This window comes from Colossoma macropomum, unplaced genomic scaffold (genome assembly GCF_904425465.1).
Source record: "Colossoma macropomum unplaced genomic scaffold, Colossoma_macropomum, whole genome shotgun sequence".
In the NCBI taxonomy this organism is placed as follows: Eukaryota; Metazoa; Chordata; class Actinopteri; order Characiformes; family Serrasalmidae; genus Colossoma; species Colossoma macropomum.
The window spans coordinates 22,697-41,385 of NW_023495140.1; the positions used below are offsets into that span (position 1 = coordinate 22,697).

Here is an 18,689-nt window from a genome sequence, read left to right on the forward strand (position 1 = left end):
AAGATTGTGCACATGCTTTGTTTCTAGGTAATAAAACTTTTTTGCTTGACTGAACCACTCGTTTCTTTCCTTTCCTGTAGTTTGATCTAATGTGCACCAGAATTTTTCATTTTCGTTTTAAAATCACTAAAATTCTGACTGGTGAGGATGACTTTGAACTCACCTACAGCGGTTTGTGTTTTCTCAACTACCTTTCTCACTCCTCTTGAGTTTTCATTACTAATTAATTTGCTCACATGATGGATCCCCATCTGATACAACCAAAGTTTGAATCATTCATTTTACTAAAGTCCTGTTTCAGTGTCTCTTTTTCCTCTACTTCTATGCCCCTTCTAGGGTGATGTATTGTACACAGCTGTTCTGCTGGAGTTTTTAAACACTGTGTCCACTCACTGTCCACTCTATTAGACACTCCTACCTCGTTGGTCCACCTTGTAGATGCAAAGTCAGAGACGATAGCTCATCTGTTGCTGCACAGTTTGTGTTGGTCATCCTCTAGTCCTTCATCACAGACTAGTTGTTTTCTTAGTACAACAAATGTTCTCATGTTAGCTCAGCTAAATATTACAGTGCAGATGATCTGCTTGTTTGGATCCAAATTTCCATTAAATCACTCTTTCTCATTTTTGCAGTTTGTTTAAACGAATCAGTTGAACATTTACCTCTACGAGTGAAATATTCCTGTTGTGCTGTTTTGAGGTAGACTGGAAGAAGCTGGTGAAAAAAAAGAAAAAATTCATCATCGTCTGTTTGTGTAAAGATCAATATTAACTCCAACACATGAAATTCTTTCTTCTGTTTAATTAAAGTGTTTTGAAACATGTTGTGTAAAAATGACGAGACCTCCTCTGCATCTAACATTAATCTGACTAGCTCCAGTGTTAGCTTTAGCATTACCTAATCTGATGGTGTGGCTTCTGTTTCTAAAACCTGCAGCTTTAATGTTGAGTGACTAAACAATTTCCCTGCTTTGATTAATGTAAATATGGTTTGCAGATTTTTTTTCTGTTTGTTATATTTAGTCAGTAATTTGTGTGTCTGCACTGAATATCATGTTAAGCTGATTTATTTCTAAAAAACTAGTTAATTTACTTGTTACCACATGAAGTCCTTTTTTTTAGGTTGAACTGAGTCATTTTTACAGTGCAAATGTGTCTCATGAGGATTCAACATTGAAGAAATACATCAACAAGATCTCAGAAAAAGGCATCAAGTCTATCTGTAACATAAAATAAAGATAAAGATTAAAAATGATGTCAGTCATACTGATTAAACAGAGCTCAGAATTCTAATCAATGGTGGCAGTCACTCATTTTATTTGCTCAAAACTAGCAGACTCTAGTATTTTTTAGTTAAACAGGGCTTGGCTGACTGATATGATCATTAATTATAAAGCATTATTCTGAGTTCTCAAGTTTAAAATGAAACACAGTTTAACACTTCATTATTTTACTTGAAACAACACTCACAAACTCTTAAATGTATAAAAAATAATAAACGCATTCTAAACGGCACCACACCACAACATCTATCCACATAGAACACCTTAATTATGATGTCACAATGGATGAGTGATGTTAAAAACCTTCTACACTCAGAATTTGGTCATTTCTGATCAGTTCGATGAGAAATAAACAGAGTAGCTCACGTCTAAATTTCATACAGCAGAAGAGGATGGAGAAGCGCACTGCAGGGAGAGGTTCCATACTTTCTTGTTTGTTTATTGATTTGTTTATTTGGAATAGATATTTGTTAGTTTGTCAGTTTCTCTTTATCACCAGAACAGTATGAGCACATTTAAATATTATTCCATGATAACAATATAAATTATAATGCAATTTATCAGCCTAGAATTATCATTACTACAGATATATACAGCGAGGTTCCCCACATGGAAGCTCTGGCAAGGAAGAGGATGAAGCAGCAGTGAACCAGCCCAAGAGAACAACTCGGGGACAGGAAAAAGCCACTGAGCCAGGTCAGTCCACTTGCCCCATACTGTAAAACTAAATGCTATTATTGGGGAAATGTGATCGGATAAAAAGAGCTGACATGCAGTCAGAATTGGAAAAGGAGTAGAAAAGGTTGGTAAAGTGACCAGAACATTAAATATTCAAATGCTCATCCTGTACTCAGATGCTCCACGAGGAAAGAGGAAGAGGAAAGAGGAGGGATGCAGCCAGAGTGTGGCAGAGGGAACACACTGCAATCCTAACAATCCAGCAAAGAAGAGGAAGGGGGCAGAGAACCAGTCCAAAAGAATGTCTCAGGGACAGAGGACAGCCATCGAGCCAGGCCCGTCCAGTGGTCAGACATCTGCACACTGTAAATATTTCATTTCACTTCATTGTAAGAGCTGGAATTATCTAAATGAAGTTCACAGAAAGTAGATTCCACTAAATCCTTCATAGCCAGTAATGTTGTTTGGTAAACCTCTGTAAAATTATCTAAAGATGACTTGGTTTATTTGTAACATTATTTTTTTTCCATAGACACCTTCACCTCCCCCTATGTGACTGGAGAACAACTGGGCCAAGGAAGCTATGGGTCTGTCTTCAAGGGAAGTCGCATTTCTGATGGCCTACAAATGAAGAGACAGTGTAGTGGAAATTCAACATTTGTCTCAAGAAAGCCTCAGAGATGCCTCTAGGGCTGCTGATTGCAAATCTTGGTTTATGTTTCAGGTTATGAAGGGCAGTTAAGAGGAAATCACAAAAAACAACAACAATAAAAGAACACTTCTTCATGTGACCACAGACAACCGGATAAAGAACAGCGACAAATGATTAAGGACAATGGAACAATGGAAATGGAAAAAGCAACGGAAGGAAAAAGTCAACGGAAGGAAAAAAAAGGACAGTTAATTAAACAGCATATAATGTAATATCTCACTACATTGTGTTAAAGTATTATTATATTGTCAGATGTTATATTTATCAGATACCGATTAAAAACTGGATAAAACCTCCACTAACTAAACACACAGAACTAGTGTTGTAAATATACAAGCATTACTTTATAACTACATTGCTTATGGTTTATGCTTCAGTTATGAAGTTTCTTTGAAGGTAACCTTTAAAAAATGTTATTATATAAGTTATAGAAAATTTTAAACTGTTATAAATAGAATATTATCAACTCTATTCAAAACTCACCCACACCCTTCACGAGACTTGTCTTAAATTCTAATCAAACTGCGTTGAAAAGATGAATGAAAATCTGAACTCTTTCTTTATCATTCAGTTAATAGTGAATAACTGGTTTAAACATATATAACACAAATTAAAATGACCTTGAATGTGGTCAGATTACTAAAACAGTCAGTTTCGTTTTATATTACACTATCAAGTTATTACATCTTTCTTTAATTAATAAAACCATGATTTCAGTGAGTTAAAACACCCAGACTAATACAGCAGGTGTTTTGGTGTGTTATGTAATGATGTAACAATTTCTCTATTTATGCTGCATTAAACAGCATATAATGTAATATCTCACTACATTGTGTTAAAGTATTATTATATTGTCAGATGAGGATTTTATTCCATTATCAGCAGTTTATTACATTATGAGTTTGTATAATATTTGTGATATTACATTGTGTGTGTCTGTCTCTGGGTGTGTGTTGGTCACTGCTTTAGACAGATCTCCATTTGATCTGCTGGATGATCTTTACATGATGCTGTGTGATAATATTCAATACACAACATGCATTCAGTTTATAATATAATGCAGTTTATTTCACACAGTAAACTATTAATCTCTGAACCAAAGCAGAGTTTTAAAGATCTAATGATGGAGAAAAATGCAGGATGATAGAGAAATAAAATCTACACTGAAAATGAGTGAAATCTCACTCAAATAACGTTTCTAATGTTGTAATGATATCAGGAGTCACTCTATGACACTTTAAATCAGCATTTTATTTCCACACAGACATGTTAGGATGGAATGGTACAAACACATTATTTAAAATATACATGTAGTGACATATTCTTATGATCATAATTCAGACACTCACTACCTGAATAAATGTTCATTCTAAGCAGCATCAACTTTAACTGTGCTGTTCCACTGTTACTGACGTCTTCACTGGTAAGATCCTCAGAGGATAAACAGACCCATTTAGGAAAAGTGGTAAAACTCTCTCAGTGAAAGTGTGTGTTATAGTGTGTAGGTGTTTGCTAGTTAGAAGATCAGTGAATGTCACTTTCCCCCTGTCCCAGTCCAGCTGCAGTCTGACAATCTGCAGCTTCTCTTTAGGTCTGAATGAGTGATCTGGCTGTCCGGGACAGTGTATCCAGTATTTACTGTAACTGTTACAGAGACACAACACTGAACCCCAGAAAGAGCTTCTTTTCCTTGTTACAGACTCTGTTATCACACCCAGTCTCCAGTAATGACTGTCTCCAACCTGGACGTCCCAGCAGTGTGTCCCTGAGTTAAAACCCTCAGAACTCAGAACACACCACCACTCATCAAATCTCTCTGGATTATCAGGAAGTGATGATCTCTTTTCTCTGTTTTCTACAGCAGTGAGATCATCAGACAGGTGGAGGACTGGATGTGCAGTGTTGCGGTCAAGAGTAACAGGGGCTGAGGAGAGAGAACACAATGAAACATATTTTTCTCACACCACCAGAACGGCAGGGGGCAAACAGGCATTTGACTGACTACTTTTCAAAGCAGTGACCCATCACTTTCTAGTTGAGTTCAAGACGATTACATCAAAAACAAAATCCCTAAACTGCACAGGACAGGCACCTTAGTTTGGCCTGTTTTGATGTGTGAACACCCGTATTAAGGTTCGCACCAGTCAAATGAACAGTGGTCCAACTGAAAATTCCCAGTTCTCAGCCTGCTTTTTAGTGAACCCTACAACCCCACAGCCTGAAGAAAATGCATTTTTATGAAGGACCACACCAAACAAGAGAATTCAACACCAGAGTGCACTTTCCTCAATGCACATCACTGCTGGACCAGCAGTTTTAACGTTTAAAGTTCTTTACAAATGCTCATTGTTGCTGCAGCCCAAGTTGCTGTTAATAACAGCAGTTGAGCAATGAAATATCAGAAAAGAGATGCTTTCAGTTTTGGCACATTGATGGCTTAATTAACAAGCATCAATTTTTCCCTGTTTTCCTGGTGGTAATATTAAGAGTAATGGAGGATTTGCATCTCAACAAAAATTCTGACCAATAAATACACTTACATGTGTAAATTGGTCCATTTTAGCCACTGCAGTTTGAAACATACCAGTATCACAAAAACTCTGGTGCAGACTTTAGAAAGTGAACTGGGCATGAAAACAGTCTGATATTCTTCAGAGATGGAAGCTAGTAGAGTTTGCTATCTGAAAATTAAACCCAGTGAAGCACAGGGTCAAACAAAGCCTGACTCTGCTCGTCAATAGGTTTAAAGAGTTAATAGATGTCACGCCTGCCTCCAGCTCGGCTGGAACTACAGCTACTGCTTCGGACTGCATTTCCCAGAACCCCTCGCTCCCTCACATGAATCAGAACTCAACTGAATGCACCTATCCTTGCTCTGCTTCTCCTGACTACTAATTGTTCACACCTGTTCCTTGTATCTTGTGTTTGTTAGCTCAGTATATAAGCCCGGGCTTTAGTCTAGTATCTTTGCGAAGTATCGTCACCTTTTGCTCTGCTTACTGAGCCGGCTTCTCATATTTGTCAGTGCTCTTTTGTGTATGACCTGTGCTCTGTTTTTGACCTTGATTTTTGCCTTGTCCCTTTGCTCTGTTATGAATCTCTGGTTTTTGAATTTCTCCTTCTGATTTACGACACTGATTTTTGATCACCCCTTTGTGAATAAAACTCGTAATGCTAGCCTCGACTGCATGTGTCTGATTCGATCTGCAACCCTTACAATAGAACTGTGTTATTAGCCTGAAAGGCAGTTAGTCAGAGGCCTGGATGCATTTTGTTACTCAGCCAGTTGCATTTCATTTAATTATTTGTTTCTTATGGAAACAATCATTTTTCCCAAACGAATTTTGGAGGTGTGGTGCCATCTTGACATCTTAACATCTTTACTTTGAGTAAACCAGTTCAGTGCAGCACTAAATCATATTTTCAGTAGTGAATGGTCATTATAGTCCAGTGACAGATCTAATCTCAGTGCAGCATTTTTCTGTAGTGATTCACTCATAGAGCTGAATATCCATTAACATTTTCACACTCACCAGATAAATCATTACACTAAACAATGAAAAAACAAAACACAGGGAACATCTACAAGGTTAAATGCTATTTTCTGTTTAAATTATTATTGTTGTTGTTCTTATTATTGTTATAATAATAATAATAATAGTAATAATAATAATTATAATATCACAAAATGTTCAGTACCTGTTTTACACCCTGAATAAAGAGAACATAATAACATGTTACTAATAGTTTATAAACAGTGTCTCATCAGTGCTCATTAGTGCATTAGTTCTTTACTTTGAGTAAAACAGCTTTAGACATAGATTTCAGAATCAACTTTAATCCTGGACTAAATTTTGATGTTCAGTTCAGTGCAGCACTAAAGAGCATTAGTGACTCATAGAGCTGGATATTCTTTAACACTTTCAGATACACTGACTTTGATACTGACTCCTAAACAATACATTTTTTTTCCATATCAAATAAATTAAAGCACCATAAAATCTTGTGTTTGTTGAAATGGCTCTTCAGGTTCAGGTCTTTTGTTCTACATAGTGATTTCCCAAACTCAGATTAGGAATACTGCATTCTTAATGATGGTTAAGATTCACATTAGTACAGAAGCAGACTGTGTGTGAGAGATCAACCCTAAGAGAAACAGAACTTACTGTACTGGAGAATCTCCTGCATGTTCTCCCACACTCTGAACTTCAGGTTGGAAAGGTGTTTCACTACATTGATCAGAGCTCCTAATGTCTTCTCTGGATCCTTTGGTTTGAGCTGAGCTCTGAAAATAGACGATTGTGTGAAATATATCACTGTAGAAACTTTACAGCCTGTAATTTATTTGACTAAATATCAATATTTTATGACATTTGTTGTCTTGAGTCAATAATTCTGTTGTTTCTGTTAAATAAATATTTCTGTTACTGTTCTCATTGGTTTTATTATAACATACTAATATTTGCCACAAATGAAATATATTGTAGAATAAAAGTGGTAGAGATAAAATGTGTGGTCTGACATTCACTTACTGTTTCTCTGTAGACTTGAAGTTCTGAAAAGAGAACATTTTAAAATTGACAATATTTTGAAACATACAATTCTGAAAGATAATAATCTGTAAAGTCCACACAGATCAAACAAACACCAGCATACACTTACAATCTCACATGGTGGTTTGCTGTGATCATCCTCAACCACAATGAAACAATTATCTCACCTTTTTTATAAAGCAATGCTATCAGTATGGAAAGTCATAGAGTTCCAACACAAAAAGAAAAGAACTGGAGTTACTGAATGTGTGAATGGAAAGCAGGTAAAGAGAAATGATAACAAAAAAAAAAGGAGCTAGAAAGAAACAAAAAAGTGGCATTAACCTGTAAGAACAGAATGTCCTCAGCTTCCATTTCCTTCTCTATGTGTCTGATTGTGTCTGAAAGAGCTGATATTTCTCCATTCATCTCCTCAATCTTCCTCCTCATCATCTGACTCTTCTGCTCCTCCTCCTCCTTCAGTGCAGCTATCCTTGCTGCTTCTTCATCTCTTAGAAACTGGTGAAGCTTCTCAAACTCCTCCTTTATCTGCCTCTCTGTGTGCTGGGCCTGCGTCTGGAATGAGAGACCATTAGGAAACACAAACTCTAACAGATGATCTACAAGCATTTACCACCTACAGGAGAAGTGGACACTCATCAGAAACATGACCTCAGAAACATGTTTCACAATTCAAGATGATGTTTCACCTTAATGTGAGCTGCTGTTTGGTCAAAGTCTTGTTTAGCTTCCTCTAAGACTTTCAGATTCTTTTGTAGAGGCTCCAAAGCAGTCTTGAGTTTAATCTGCAATTAAACAGTAGTTTAACTGAGAGCATTCTCCACACTTCACAATATTTGAAATACAAACCCCATTTCCAGAAGGGTTGGGACATTTCATAAAATGCAATTAAAAAAAATTATCTGGATCAAAGGGGCTGACTCCTCTTTTCAGTGCACTGACTGGAGTGTGTTTACAGTGCAGCCCACCACAGACTCTAAAAGCAAGAGTTGCTGGCTTACAGCTCAGCCAGGGTCAATCACAGAAGAGGTATCCCAAAAGCTAAACACTGTTACAAACAATGGATTGAAGAGCACTTCAACTCCTCCACCCCTTGGTGTATGTGGATAGGCATACAGTCATTTACTGACTTCAAACCACTTAGCACTGTGTCCCCTACCAACTGTGTCTTACTGCTTGATGAGCTCAACCACTTCTTTGTTCACTTCAACAGGGGAAATAAGGTGCTCTTCTCCAAAAAAGATTAACCGCCTGATGATCAGTCACTTACACTTCTCACTGTAGATGTCTGTCACACACATTTTCAATATGTTGCTGTAAGACTGCCACCATTGTACCAGTGCCAAAGCATTTGACCGCTTCAGCCCTGAATGACTACGCCCCATCACACTCACCTCCATCATCTCCAAGTGCTTTGAAAGACTAGTTCTTTCTCATTTGAGTTCCTGTCTGCCTGCAACCTGGACCCACACCAACTTGCCTACTGCCGCAACAAGTCACCACCATTTCTATGGCACTCAACACTGTACTGACCCACCTGAACTGTCAAAACTCATATGTTATTTTGCTGTTCATTAATTCAGTATTTACACAGTGATCCTCTCCAAGCTGATCTTTAAGCTTAGCCAGCTTGGTATCAACACATCTCCCTGCAATTTGATTCTTGGACTTCCTGATGACAGACCTCAGTCTGTTACGTTAGACAAACTGTTCTCCTCTCCCTGAACACTGGTGTGCCACAAGGCTGTGTGCTGAGCCCTCTTCTGTACTCCCTATTCACCCATGACATGTTCTTGTTTATGGCTCTAACTCCATAATCAAGTTTGTGGACAACACCACAGTGATAAGTCTGATCAAAGGTGACGATGAGATGGCCTACAGAGATGAGGTGCGGCACCTGGTAGCATGGTGTGACCACAAAAACCTGGCGCTCAAAACCCAGAAAACCAAGGAGATCACAGTGGACTTTAGGAGGGGTAGGAGACAGACACACTCCCCCATCTACAGCAAAGGAGCTAAGGTAGAGCGTATAGAGGCATCAAATTCCTTGGCATCCACATCTCGGATGATCTCACTTGTTCTCTGAATTCTCTTAAATGTCATAAATTTTGTACATTAAATACTTTCAAGAGACTAAACTTCAGATAGAGTTAGGTTTCATGGTGAATATAAACACCAGGCAAATATTCTAATTGATTAGCTTTTGTTTTCCTTTGCTCTGAATGCACACCCACTGACAAACTTAATCTAACATGTTCAACATGCAAAACAGGAAAAGCTGGTACTCCAGTAGTACTTCATACTTTGGGGTTAAGAAACAAAGGTGGTGGACTAACTTTCCTACCTTAATGTCAGTCACAACTTCATCTACTGGACAGAATTCATGATTTTTGTGTTTCTTTGAAGTCTGACACACCAAACACACAGGCTGCTGATCATCCAGGCAGAAGAGTTTGAGTTTCTCATTGTGCAGAATGCAGAGCACCTCAGACCCTGCTGAAGATCTCTGACTCCTACTCTCTAGAAAAGCCTCACAAAGGTTCCTCAGAGCAAGATTACAAGGAGGATCATCTTTAGAGGATCTTCTTCTACAAACTGGACATTCTCGAGATCCCTTAGTTTCCCAGAACTGCTGCAGACAGGTTTTACACACACTGTGGCTACATGACAGTAGAACAGGATCCCTGAAGATTTCACAGCACACAGGGCAAGAAAGGTCCTCATCTGGTGGAGAGCTTATAGATGCCATTTTCTTCAACAGCTGCTGATCCTTTCTCTAATAATTTCTCTTGTCCAGTTGTTTCTTTCCCTTTATTTAATTTATGAACTGAACACAGCAGCAGTGTTCAGAATCACTTACTGTAGTCCTTCATCTCACTGTTTTCAGATCTCTTCAATACAGTTGTTAAAAAATAAGTCTTTAGATAAAAGATTTTATCAGTGTCTCTCGATCATGGTGAGATAGAAAGAGTGAGGATTAGTAGAGTGAAAGTCACAGTGGGAAGGTCCGTTTCCTCCAGCAGGTAGACTGCATAGCAGAGGAGCTTTGAAAGGGAGGAGCTGAACAGGTGCGTAATTATCATTTTTGTCTACCGACTGTTTTTGTAACTCAATTTTGGGTGTTGCCTGGGCATGTAAAGATTCAGGGCTCAGCCCAGCTCATTTTAGAATTGTTTATCCTCCCCAGGTTATTTTTCATGAACTTGTAAAATATGCAGTGTTTAATTTTGTATTTAATATGCAGATCTACACAATGAACATGCAGGAATTGCAATTTATAATTGCAGTAAATAAAATCAAGATAAAGTAAAACATAAGAAAAGAGGAGTGAATATGAATAAAATGTCAAAAACATATTTTTCTAATAATGCCAGTCTTAAAACCCTCTCCACATTTCCTCTCTCTCCACTTCAGCCATCTCTCTCAAATGTTCTTCCACAGAGAAACATTTTATTTATAGCTATTTTTTAATGTACTGATACTTTAACCCTTTCAAGTCCCAGACTAATTACATGCTAAGGCTACAATGAAAAATTAGTTTTTCTTAGATTGTAGAAGTGTGAAGTAAACCTTTGGACCCATTGCTGGCTATCTAAAGTGTTTTAAATGCTATATGACCATTTGGTAAAGATGTTCTTAAAATCAATCTACAAACAATATATAAAATATGACAGATTAAATGTTTCTTAACAAACATTCTAAAGGTCTGTCTCTCGATCTCTCGATGGAACATGCACATATAAAATATGTAACACTCTTACCGGCCTTGAGAGAACAGTCTATCGAAACCTACTTAATTTGGTTAATTTCTTACCTTTTAATAATGATCATCACCTACCAAAGTAACACAATTCTGACTCTAAAGTTGCCTGCCCTAGACATGACAATGAGACTATGTATGACCCTGTCAATCTGACTATGTCAGTTACCTGGACCTGCCTGTCCTCCTCTTGCCTTAGGACAGTCTTTAGTGCCAGTGACCCACAGCAGAGTGACATGATACTTGCAGACAATCACACACAACATTCTGATCTTGTCATCCATTTCAAAGCTAGGGTCAGCCATGCCATGAGACCTGTTAACAGACTTCTTTACACTATGTCAAGGTAGGATGTTGCTAACAGAATGTTCAGAGAGTGTGTAGATCAGTTTTTAAGGCTCTTAGTGGTTTTTTTTTATGGACATACTTATTTTTAAGTATAGTATATATTAGGGGTGGGGGAAAAAATAGATTCTTAGATGCATCGCGATGCGGACATGAACAGGAAAGTGCAGCGCCCAGACAGTCGGTGACGTGCACATAACAAAAACACTACTACATGAGCGAGAAATCCGGCAACCACTGCATTAAAAGCTAGGTTAGGTCAGGAGTCACAACCCAAATGTTAAGACGAGCCATTTTGTCCTTTCAAAAAAATCAAACCACCTTGGGAGCCACAACATTTTATGTCCAATATGTCTCAGTATGTGTTAATGTCCTAGTATAGGGTAAAAAATATAAACGAAAACATAGACTTACTTCGCTCTGCTTTAAGCTTTAGCTCTAGCCGCTTTCCTCCCATCTCCAACAGGACAGGACACTTTTCCTCAAAAGTTGGATAGTTTCTTGCAAAATGTCTCTCAACGGTCGACTGTTTTATGAGGCTGAAGTCACTTCTCATTTGCCAGCTTCTTGTTCAAATTTTCCTGTTCCACCTTAAATTCTGCCTGAGGTGCCGAATATGAATGCGGCACCATTTAAGGTGGAATGGGAAAATTCGAAAAGAAGCAATTTTATCTTAGCAACTTTTTAGTGTTTGACAGTCTCTCGTTGCAGATTTAACGTACCAGGAAACCAACTGCGCTGCTTATGAATGCGAATAAGTCCATTCATCTCCAAATGTTTGCCTTAAATCTCTCTCTTTGCCTTTTTGTTAGCTATATAGCATACAAGTTCAGTGTGCTAGATTAGACTGGATTCCCTGCTGTCACAAGTACAACTGCAAATGCTTCCATTTTCTGTGGATTTTGTCCCTTTGCCCTTTCCTTACCCCTAGTGGTACTTTGTACATTGCTGGAGGAAAGCCACATAACAAAGCTCTGTGAATAATCTCATATATTAAGGAGATATATGTACTTCTGAGATGAATCAGTGCAAGCATGATCTGTAATATCAGTCATTACACTTAATCAGTGTATTTGACAAGTATTAGCTCATCTTAAATTAAATGTATTACTTCTAATTCCCAATGGACCTAAGTTGCACTGTGCTGTGGAATAAGCTAGAGCTGTTTTCCTTTCTTTTCTCACTTTTGTGGAGCTTATGTGCAATTCAAGAAAACAAAATGTGAAAAAGAATTGTGTATGTTTGTATGCAGGAATGGTGTATTATTGTCTCAAAATAAGTTAAATAGGAATTAATTATTTGTTCAGCTTTGGGGAAAAAATCCCCTCCCTCTCTGCTAGCTACAGTTCCATCCACTATACGCTTACATAACTAATTGTACTTGTCAGGCTGTATATTGTTTTACTTTACTACATTTTACATTTTTCTTCTTAGTATTAAAAAAAATGTGTTTACTGTGTAGTTCATGTGCAAATATGTACGAATAGTCATCCAAGTGGCTCTTTGTAAATTGCTGGACAGCTTATGTGCAGTTGCAGAAAACATAATCCGAAAAAGCGTATGTTTGCATGCAGGCACAATAACGGACACAAGCAGAGAGGCGAACTATTCTAAGTTAGTCATTTTCAATGTGTCTGCCCCTTCACCACAAGCACTCTGATATAGCCCTGTCACATGTGGGTCACTGCTTTAGACAGATCTCCTCAATATTGTTTCACCTTGATCCCACCTTACAGATAAACATACATCATTAGAGATTTTATTCAGTCAGTTCATCAAAGAACTACCTAACTCTCTCTCTCTCTCTCCCTCTCTCTCTCTCTCTCTCTCTCTCTCTCTCTCTCTCTCTCTCTTTCTGCATTTGTCTTTAACTGTGTGAGAGGCTATTTAGCATTTACATTACAGGTGTGTAATTTTACTGTTTGATGGTTGTGAATGTGTTTACGGGCTATAGAGGTTCACACATATTAATGTTAGCTAATGTTCAGGGAGCTGATGGGCAGCAGGACTTTAAGGTCATTAATAATTACATGATGAATAGAGTAATGCACTTTTAATGTAGGCTTAATTAAACAGTGGAAAAACTCTGCACAGGCTTTCAGGAATCTTAGGCTACTTAAAAAAAAACAAAAAAAAAAACAAACTAGAAGTCATCTAACCATGAAATACATAGAAGTTTAACATCAATCGTTACTTTGTTATATGGTTCACAGAAAGATGAGTAAATGTGCACTAGCAGAGCACACAGTCACAGCACTCAAAATATTTTTTCATGTAATATCATGTTTGGCTTTAGTTTGTCCATATGTTATTTCTGTTGATTTAGCCAGGTCAACTCAGGTAATAATTTCAGGTGGTGAGATTGGTTTTCCAATCGACTTTATTTAGACCCATTTGAGTAAATTTCTTTATTGGTCAATTTCTCTGTACGCAAATTGTCTTTACAGTAACAGAACTTTTACTTAAGTGAGGATTTTCAGTAATCTTTCCACACTAAAATGTACATGTATTGACCATAATTCAGACACTCACTACCTGTATAAATGTTCATTCTAAGCAGCATCAACTTTAACTGTGCTGTTCCACTGTTACTGACGTCTTCACTGGTAAGATCCTCAGAGGATCAACAGACCGATTACAGAAAAACGGTAAAACTCTCTCAGTGAAAGTGTGTGTTATAGTGTGCAGGTGTGTGTTTGTTAGAAGATCAGTGAAGGTCACTTTCCCCCTGTCCCAGTCCAGCTGCACTCTGACCCTCTGCAGCTTCTCTTTAGGACTGAGGAAGTGACCTGACTGTCCTGGACAGAGTATCCAGTATTCATCATTGGTTTTACTGTACTGCAGACTCCACACTGAATCCCAGAAAGATTCTCCTTTTCTAGTTACTGACTCTGGTATGACACCCAGTGACCAGTGATCACTGTCTCCAACCTGGACGTCCCAGCAGTGTGTCAGAGAGTTAAAACCCTCAGAACCCAGAACACACACATACTTATCAAATCTCTCTGGATTATCAGGAAGTGATGATCTCTGGTATGTGTTTTCTACAGCAGTGAGATCATCAGACAGGTGGAGGTGTGGATGTGCAGTGTTGGGGTCCAGAGTAACAGGGGCTGAGGAGAGAGAACACAATGAAACATCATGTTTTTCTCTCATTTCTGCAAATGTTTTACCTCTACAGACTATTTTCTTTACTGTGAGTAAAACAGCTTTAGAGGTCGATTCCAGAATACAGATCAACTTTAATCCTGGACTAAATGTTGATGTTCAGTTCAGTGCAGCACTAAAGAGCATTAGTGACTCATAGAGCTGGATATTCTTTAACACTTTCAGATACACTGATTTGATACTGACTCCTAAACAATACCTTTTTCCATATCAAATAAGTTAAAGCACCATAAAATCTTGTATTTGTTGAAATGGCTCTTCAGCTTCAGGTCTTTTGTTCTACACAGTGATTTCCCAAATTAGGAATGCTGCATTCTTAATGATGGTTTAAATTCTCATCAATGCAGAAGCAGACTGTGTGTGAGAGATCAACCCTAAGAGAAACAGAACTTACTGTACTGGAGAATCTCCTGCATGTTCTCCCACACTCTGAACTTCAGGTTGGAAAGGTGTTTCACTACATTGATCAGAGCTCCTGATGTCTTCTCTGGATCCTTTGTTGTTAGCTGAGCTCTGTAAAATAGAAGATTGTGAGAAATATTGTATAAAGTTTACAGTCTACAATTAATTTGCCTAAACTACATTTATTACCTTGAGTCATTAATTCTGTTCTTTGCATCAAATAAATATTTCTGCTACAGGTTTCATTACTACATTTAAAAAAAAATGTGTTATTTTAATTTATTATAATGCATTAATATTTGCAATTATGAAAATACATTCACTCATCTATTTATTAGGAACACCTACTTGTTTCTACACTTCTTGTCCATTTTATCAGCTCCACTTACTACATAGGTGCACTTTGTGATTCTACAATTACAGACTGTAGTCCATCTGTTTCTCTGCTTAATTTATTATCCAAACTTTATCCTGATCATCAAAGGACCCCCCAGAGAACCCCCACAGAGCAGGTACTATTTGGGTGGTGGATCATTATCAGCACTACAGTGACACTGACGTGGTGGTGGTGTGCTGCACTGGTAGAAGTTGATCAGACACAGCAGTGCTGCTGGAGTTTTTAAACACTGTGTCCACTCACTGTCCACTCTATTAGACACTCCTACCTTGTTGGTCCACCTTGTAGATGTAAAGTTAGAAATGATAGCTCATCTGCTGCTGCACAGTTTGTGATTGTACTAGTCACTGCTAAACTGAGAATTGTCCACCATGAAAAATATCCAGCAAACAGCATCCTGTGACCACTGTTGAAGGACTAGAGGATGACCAACACAAACTGTTCAGTAGCAGATGAGCTATTATCTCTAACTTTACAAGGTGGAGAAACAATCTTCAAGGTGGACAAACAAGGTAGAGAGTGTCCAACAAAGTGAACAAATTAGGCAGAGAAACAGATGGACTGTAGTCTGTCATTGTAGAATTACCCCTATATGGGCAGTGGAGCTGATAAAATTGACAACGGGTGTAGATACAAGGAGGTGTTCCAAATAAAAGGGCACAGTGAGTGTATATTGTAAAATAAAATGTAATGGTTATATTAACATTAGATAAAATGTGTGTTTTGATATTTACTTACAGTTTCTCTGTAGGCTTGAAGTTCTGAGAGGAAAACAAAGACAACATTTTTAAACATGAAGAGATTTTTCACTTGTTGGGGAAAATAGGGATGTAAGGAAATAAGTTGTATCTATAGGCCTGACAAACACCAGCGCACATTGACAGTCTCACATGGTGAGTTGTTGTGATTGTAGAGATGTTCATAGTGATCCTCCCCAACCACACTGAAACATTTAACTCACCTTTTCCTTTATTAAACAATCGTATCAGTATGGAAGGCCACAGACTTCCAATGGAAAGAGAAAAAGTGGAGTTATTTAGTGCGTGAGTGACGGACAGATAAAGAGCTCAAGAGTAACCAAAAGAGAGGGAGCTGGAAAGAAAGAGAAAAAAGAATAAAAGAGACATTAACCTGTAAGAACAGAACGTCCTCAGCTTCCATTTCCTTCTCTATGTTTCTGATTGTGTCTGAAAGAGATGATATTTCTCCATTCATCTCCTCAATCTTCCTCCTCATCATCTGACTCTTCTGCTCCTCTTCCTCCTTCAGTGCAGCTATCCTTGCTGCTTCTTCATCTCTTAGAAACTGGTGAAGCTTCTCAAACTCCTCCTTTATCTGCCTCTCTGTGTGCTGGGCCTGCGTCTGGAATGAGAGACCATTAGGAAACACAAACTCTAACAGATGATCTACAACCATTTACCACCTACAGGAGAAGTGGACACTCATCAGAAACATGACCTTAGCAACATGTTTCCCAATTCAAGATGATGTTTCACCTTAATGTGAGCTGCTGTTTGGTCATAGTCTTGTTTAGCTTCCTCCAAGACTTTCAGATTCTTCTGTAGAGGCTCCAAAGCAGACTTGAGTTTATTCTGAAATTAAACAACAGTTTAACTGAGAGCATGCTCTACACTTCATAATATTTGAACTATATGAATGGGCTGAAGTATGGAGGATCAGATCTGCCAGAATGAAAAATAAATAAAACAAAAAATTAATAGCTCAGTAAATTAACCAATAAATACAAATAACTAAATAAAGTATATCGCTTGTTTTTATTGTAATTGTACATATTTCCTTTTTTTTCCGCATCTATATTTTTAACAGTTGTTTCTGTATTTTTTCGTTCATATGATAATGAGGGGGTGTGTTTTTCACATTCAGGCTTAGCAATCAAGCCCAGGAGGAGAAGAGTTGATTAAACTGTTCTTTCACCAACTCCATGAAGAACTGCAGTGTCACAAACAGACAAACCGGCCGATAAATAACTTTCAGTGGCTTCCACAGGCAGCATGTAAGAAGGGCGTCTGAATGTCTGGTTGATCTGAATTTTGAAAGAGACGATGAACCACCTCCTCCAGAGTTCCGAACACTACAGGGTCGACCTCTAAATCAGCAGAGGCAGCAAAATGGAACAAACTGTCTCCACAGCCTCCCCAGGAAAGAGTGAATAATCCGTACCTGCATTTTCAGCCAGATCAGCCGAGACTCTCAGATCTCTGACTGTCTGCTGCCTGTAAACAGCCATTGCTGTACTGTCTTGTCTTTAGTTACCGCTGATAGAGCAAGACATGAACAATCGATCTACAGAATCTGATATCGATCAAACAATAGGAATATTAAGGCACCGTGACATCATTGATTCACAGCCCCTTTATTAATTTATGTAAGGTTTTATTCATTCATGTTTAGATTTCATATATATATATATATATATGTATGAAAGCAGGTGGCACGGTGGCGCAGTGGGTAGCGCTGTCGCCTCACAGCAAGAATGGCCTGGGTTCGATTCCCGGCCGGGTGACCAGGGTCATTTCTGTGTGGAGTTTGCCTGTTCTCCCCGTGTCTGCGTGGGTTTCCTCCGGGTACTCCGGTTTCCTCCCACAGTCCAAAAACATGCAGTCAGGCTGATTGGACATGCTAAATTGCCCCTAGGTGTGTGTGTGGATGTATATGTCTGTTTGTCTGCCCTGCGATGGACTGGCGACCTGTCCAGGGTGTATCCTGCCTTCCGCCCGATGACAGCTGGGATAGGCTCCAGCACCCCACTGCGACCCAGAAGGATAAGTGGTTTAGATGATGGATGGATGGATGGATATATGAAAGCACTACTGACAGACGTCATACAACCTGTTCAACATGTAGAACAGGAAAAGCTGCTACTCAGAAAGAAAAGAAAGTAGAATTCACTTCACTGTTAAGAAACAAATGTTTTAGACAAACTTTCTTACCTTAAAGTCAATCACAGCTTCATCTACCGGACAGAATTCATGATTTTTGTGTTTCTTTGAAGTCTGACACACCACACACACAGGCTGCTGATCATCCAGACAGAAGAGTTTGAGTTTCTCATTGTGCAGAATGCAGAGCACCTCAGACCCTGCTGAAGATCTCTGACTCCTGCTCTTTAGAAAAGACTCACAAAGGTTCTTCAGTGCAAGGTTAAAGGGAGGATCATCTTTCGAGGATCTTCTTCTACAAACTGGACATTCTCGAGATCTCTCAGTTTCCCAGAACTGCTGCAGACAGGTTTTACACACAGTGTGGCTACATGACAGTAGAACAGGATCCCTGAAGATTTCACAGCACACACAGCATAAAAGATCCTCCACTGGTAGAGAGCTTAAAGATGCCATTTTCTCCAATGACTACTGGTCTCTTCTTCTAATGGT

At 38.5% G+C, this 18,689-nt stretch overlaps 2 protein-coding genes across 3 annotated transcripts; both read right to left on the minus strand.

Moving 5' to 3' along the window:
* Positions 1 to 3,713: 3,713 nt before the first annotated feature.
* LOC118801040 (tripartite motif-containing protein 35-like) lies at positions 3,714 to 18,689 on the minus strand. Of its 2 annotated transcripts, none has more exons than XR_005006436.1 (7): positions 18,249 to 18,689; positions 16,794 to 16,889; positions 16,429 to 16,659; positions 16,036 to 16,058; positions 14,893 to 15,011; positions 13,845 to 14,443; positions 3,714 to 4,003 (listed from the first exon to the last, which is right to left on the minus strand). XR_005006436.1 is itself a non-coding variant. In XM_036561233.1 (7 exons), exons 1-6 carry the CDS (start codon positions 18,651 to 18,653, stop codon positions 13,899 to 13,901), a joined length of 1,419 nt encoding a protein of 472 aa, XP_036417126.1. In that variant the 5' UTR covers positions 18,654 to 18,689; the 3' UTR covers positions 3,903 to 4,024; positions 13,866 to 13,898. The 2 variants fall into 2 exon arrangements, 1 of the variants encoding a protein (XP_036417126.1); XM_036561233.1 differs by having other exon boundaries at positions 3,903 to 4,024; positions 13,866 to 14,443.
* On the minus strand, positions 3,903 to 11,092 carry LOC118801042 (tripartite motif-containing protein 35-like). Its single transcript, XM_036561234.1, has 6 exons — positions 9,570 to 11,092; positions 7,915 to 8,010; positions 7,550 to 7,780; positions 7,205 to 7,227; positions 6,839 to 6,957; positions 3,903 to 4,596 (listed from the first exon to the last, which is right to left on the minus strand). Exons 1-6 carry the CDS (start codon positions 9,972 to 9,974, stop codon positions 4,058 to 4,060), a joined length of 1,413 nt encoding a protein of 470 aa, XP_036417127.1. The 5' UTR covers positions 9,975 to 11,092; the 3' UTR covers positions 3,903 to 4,057.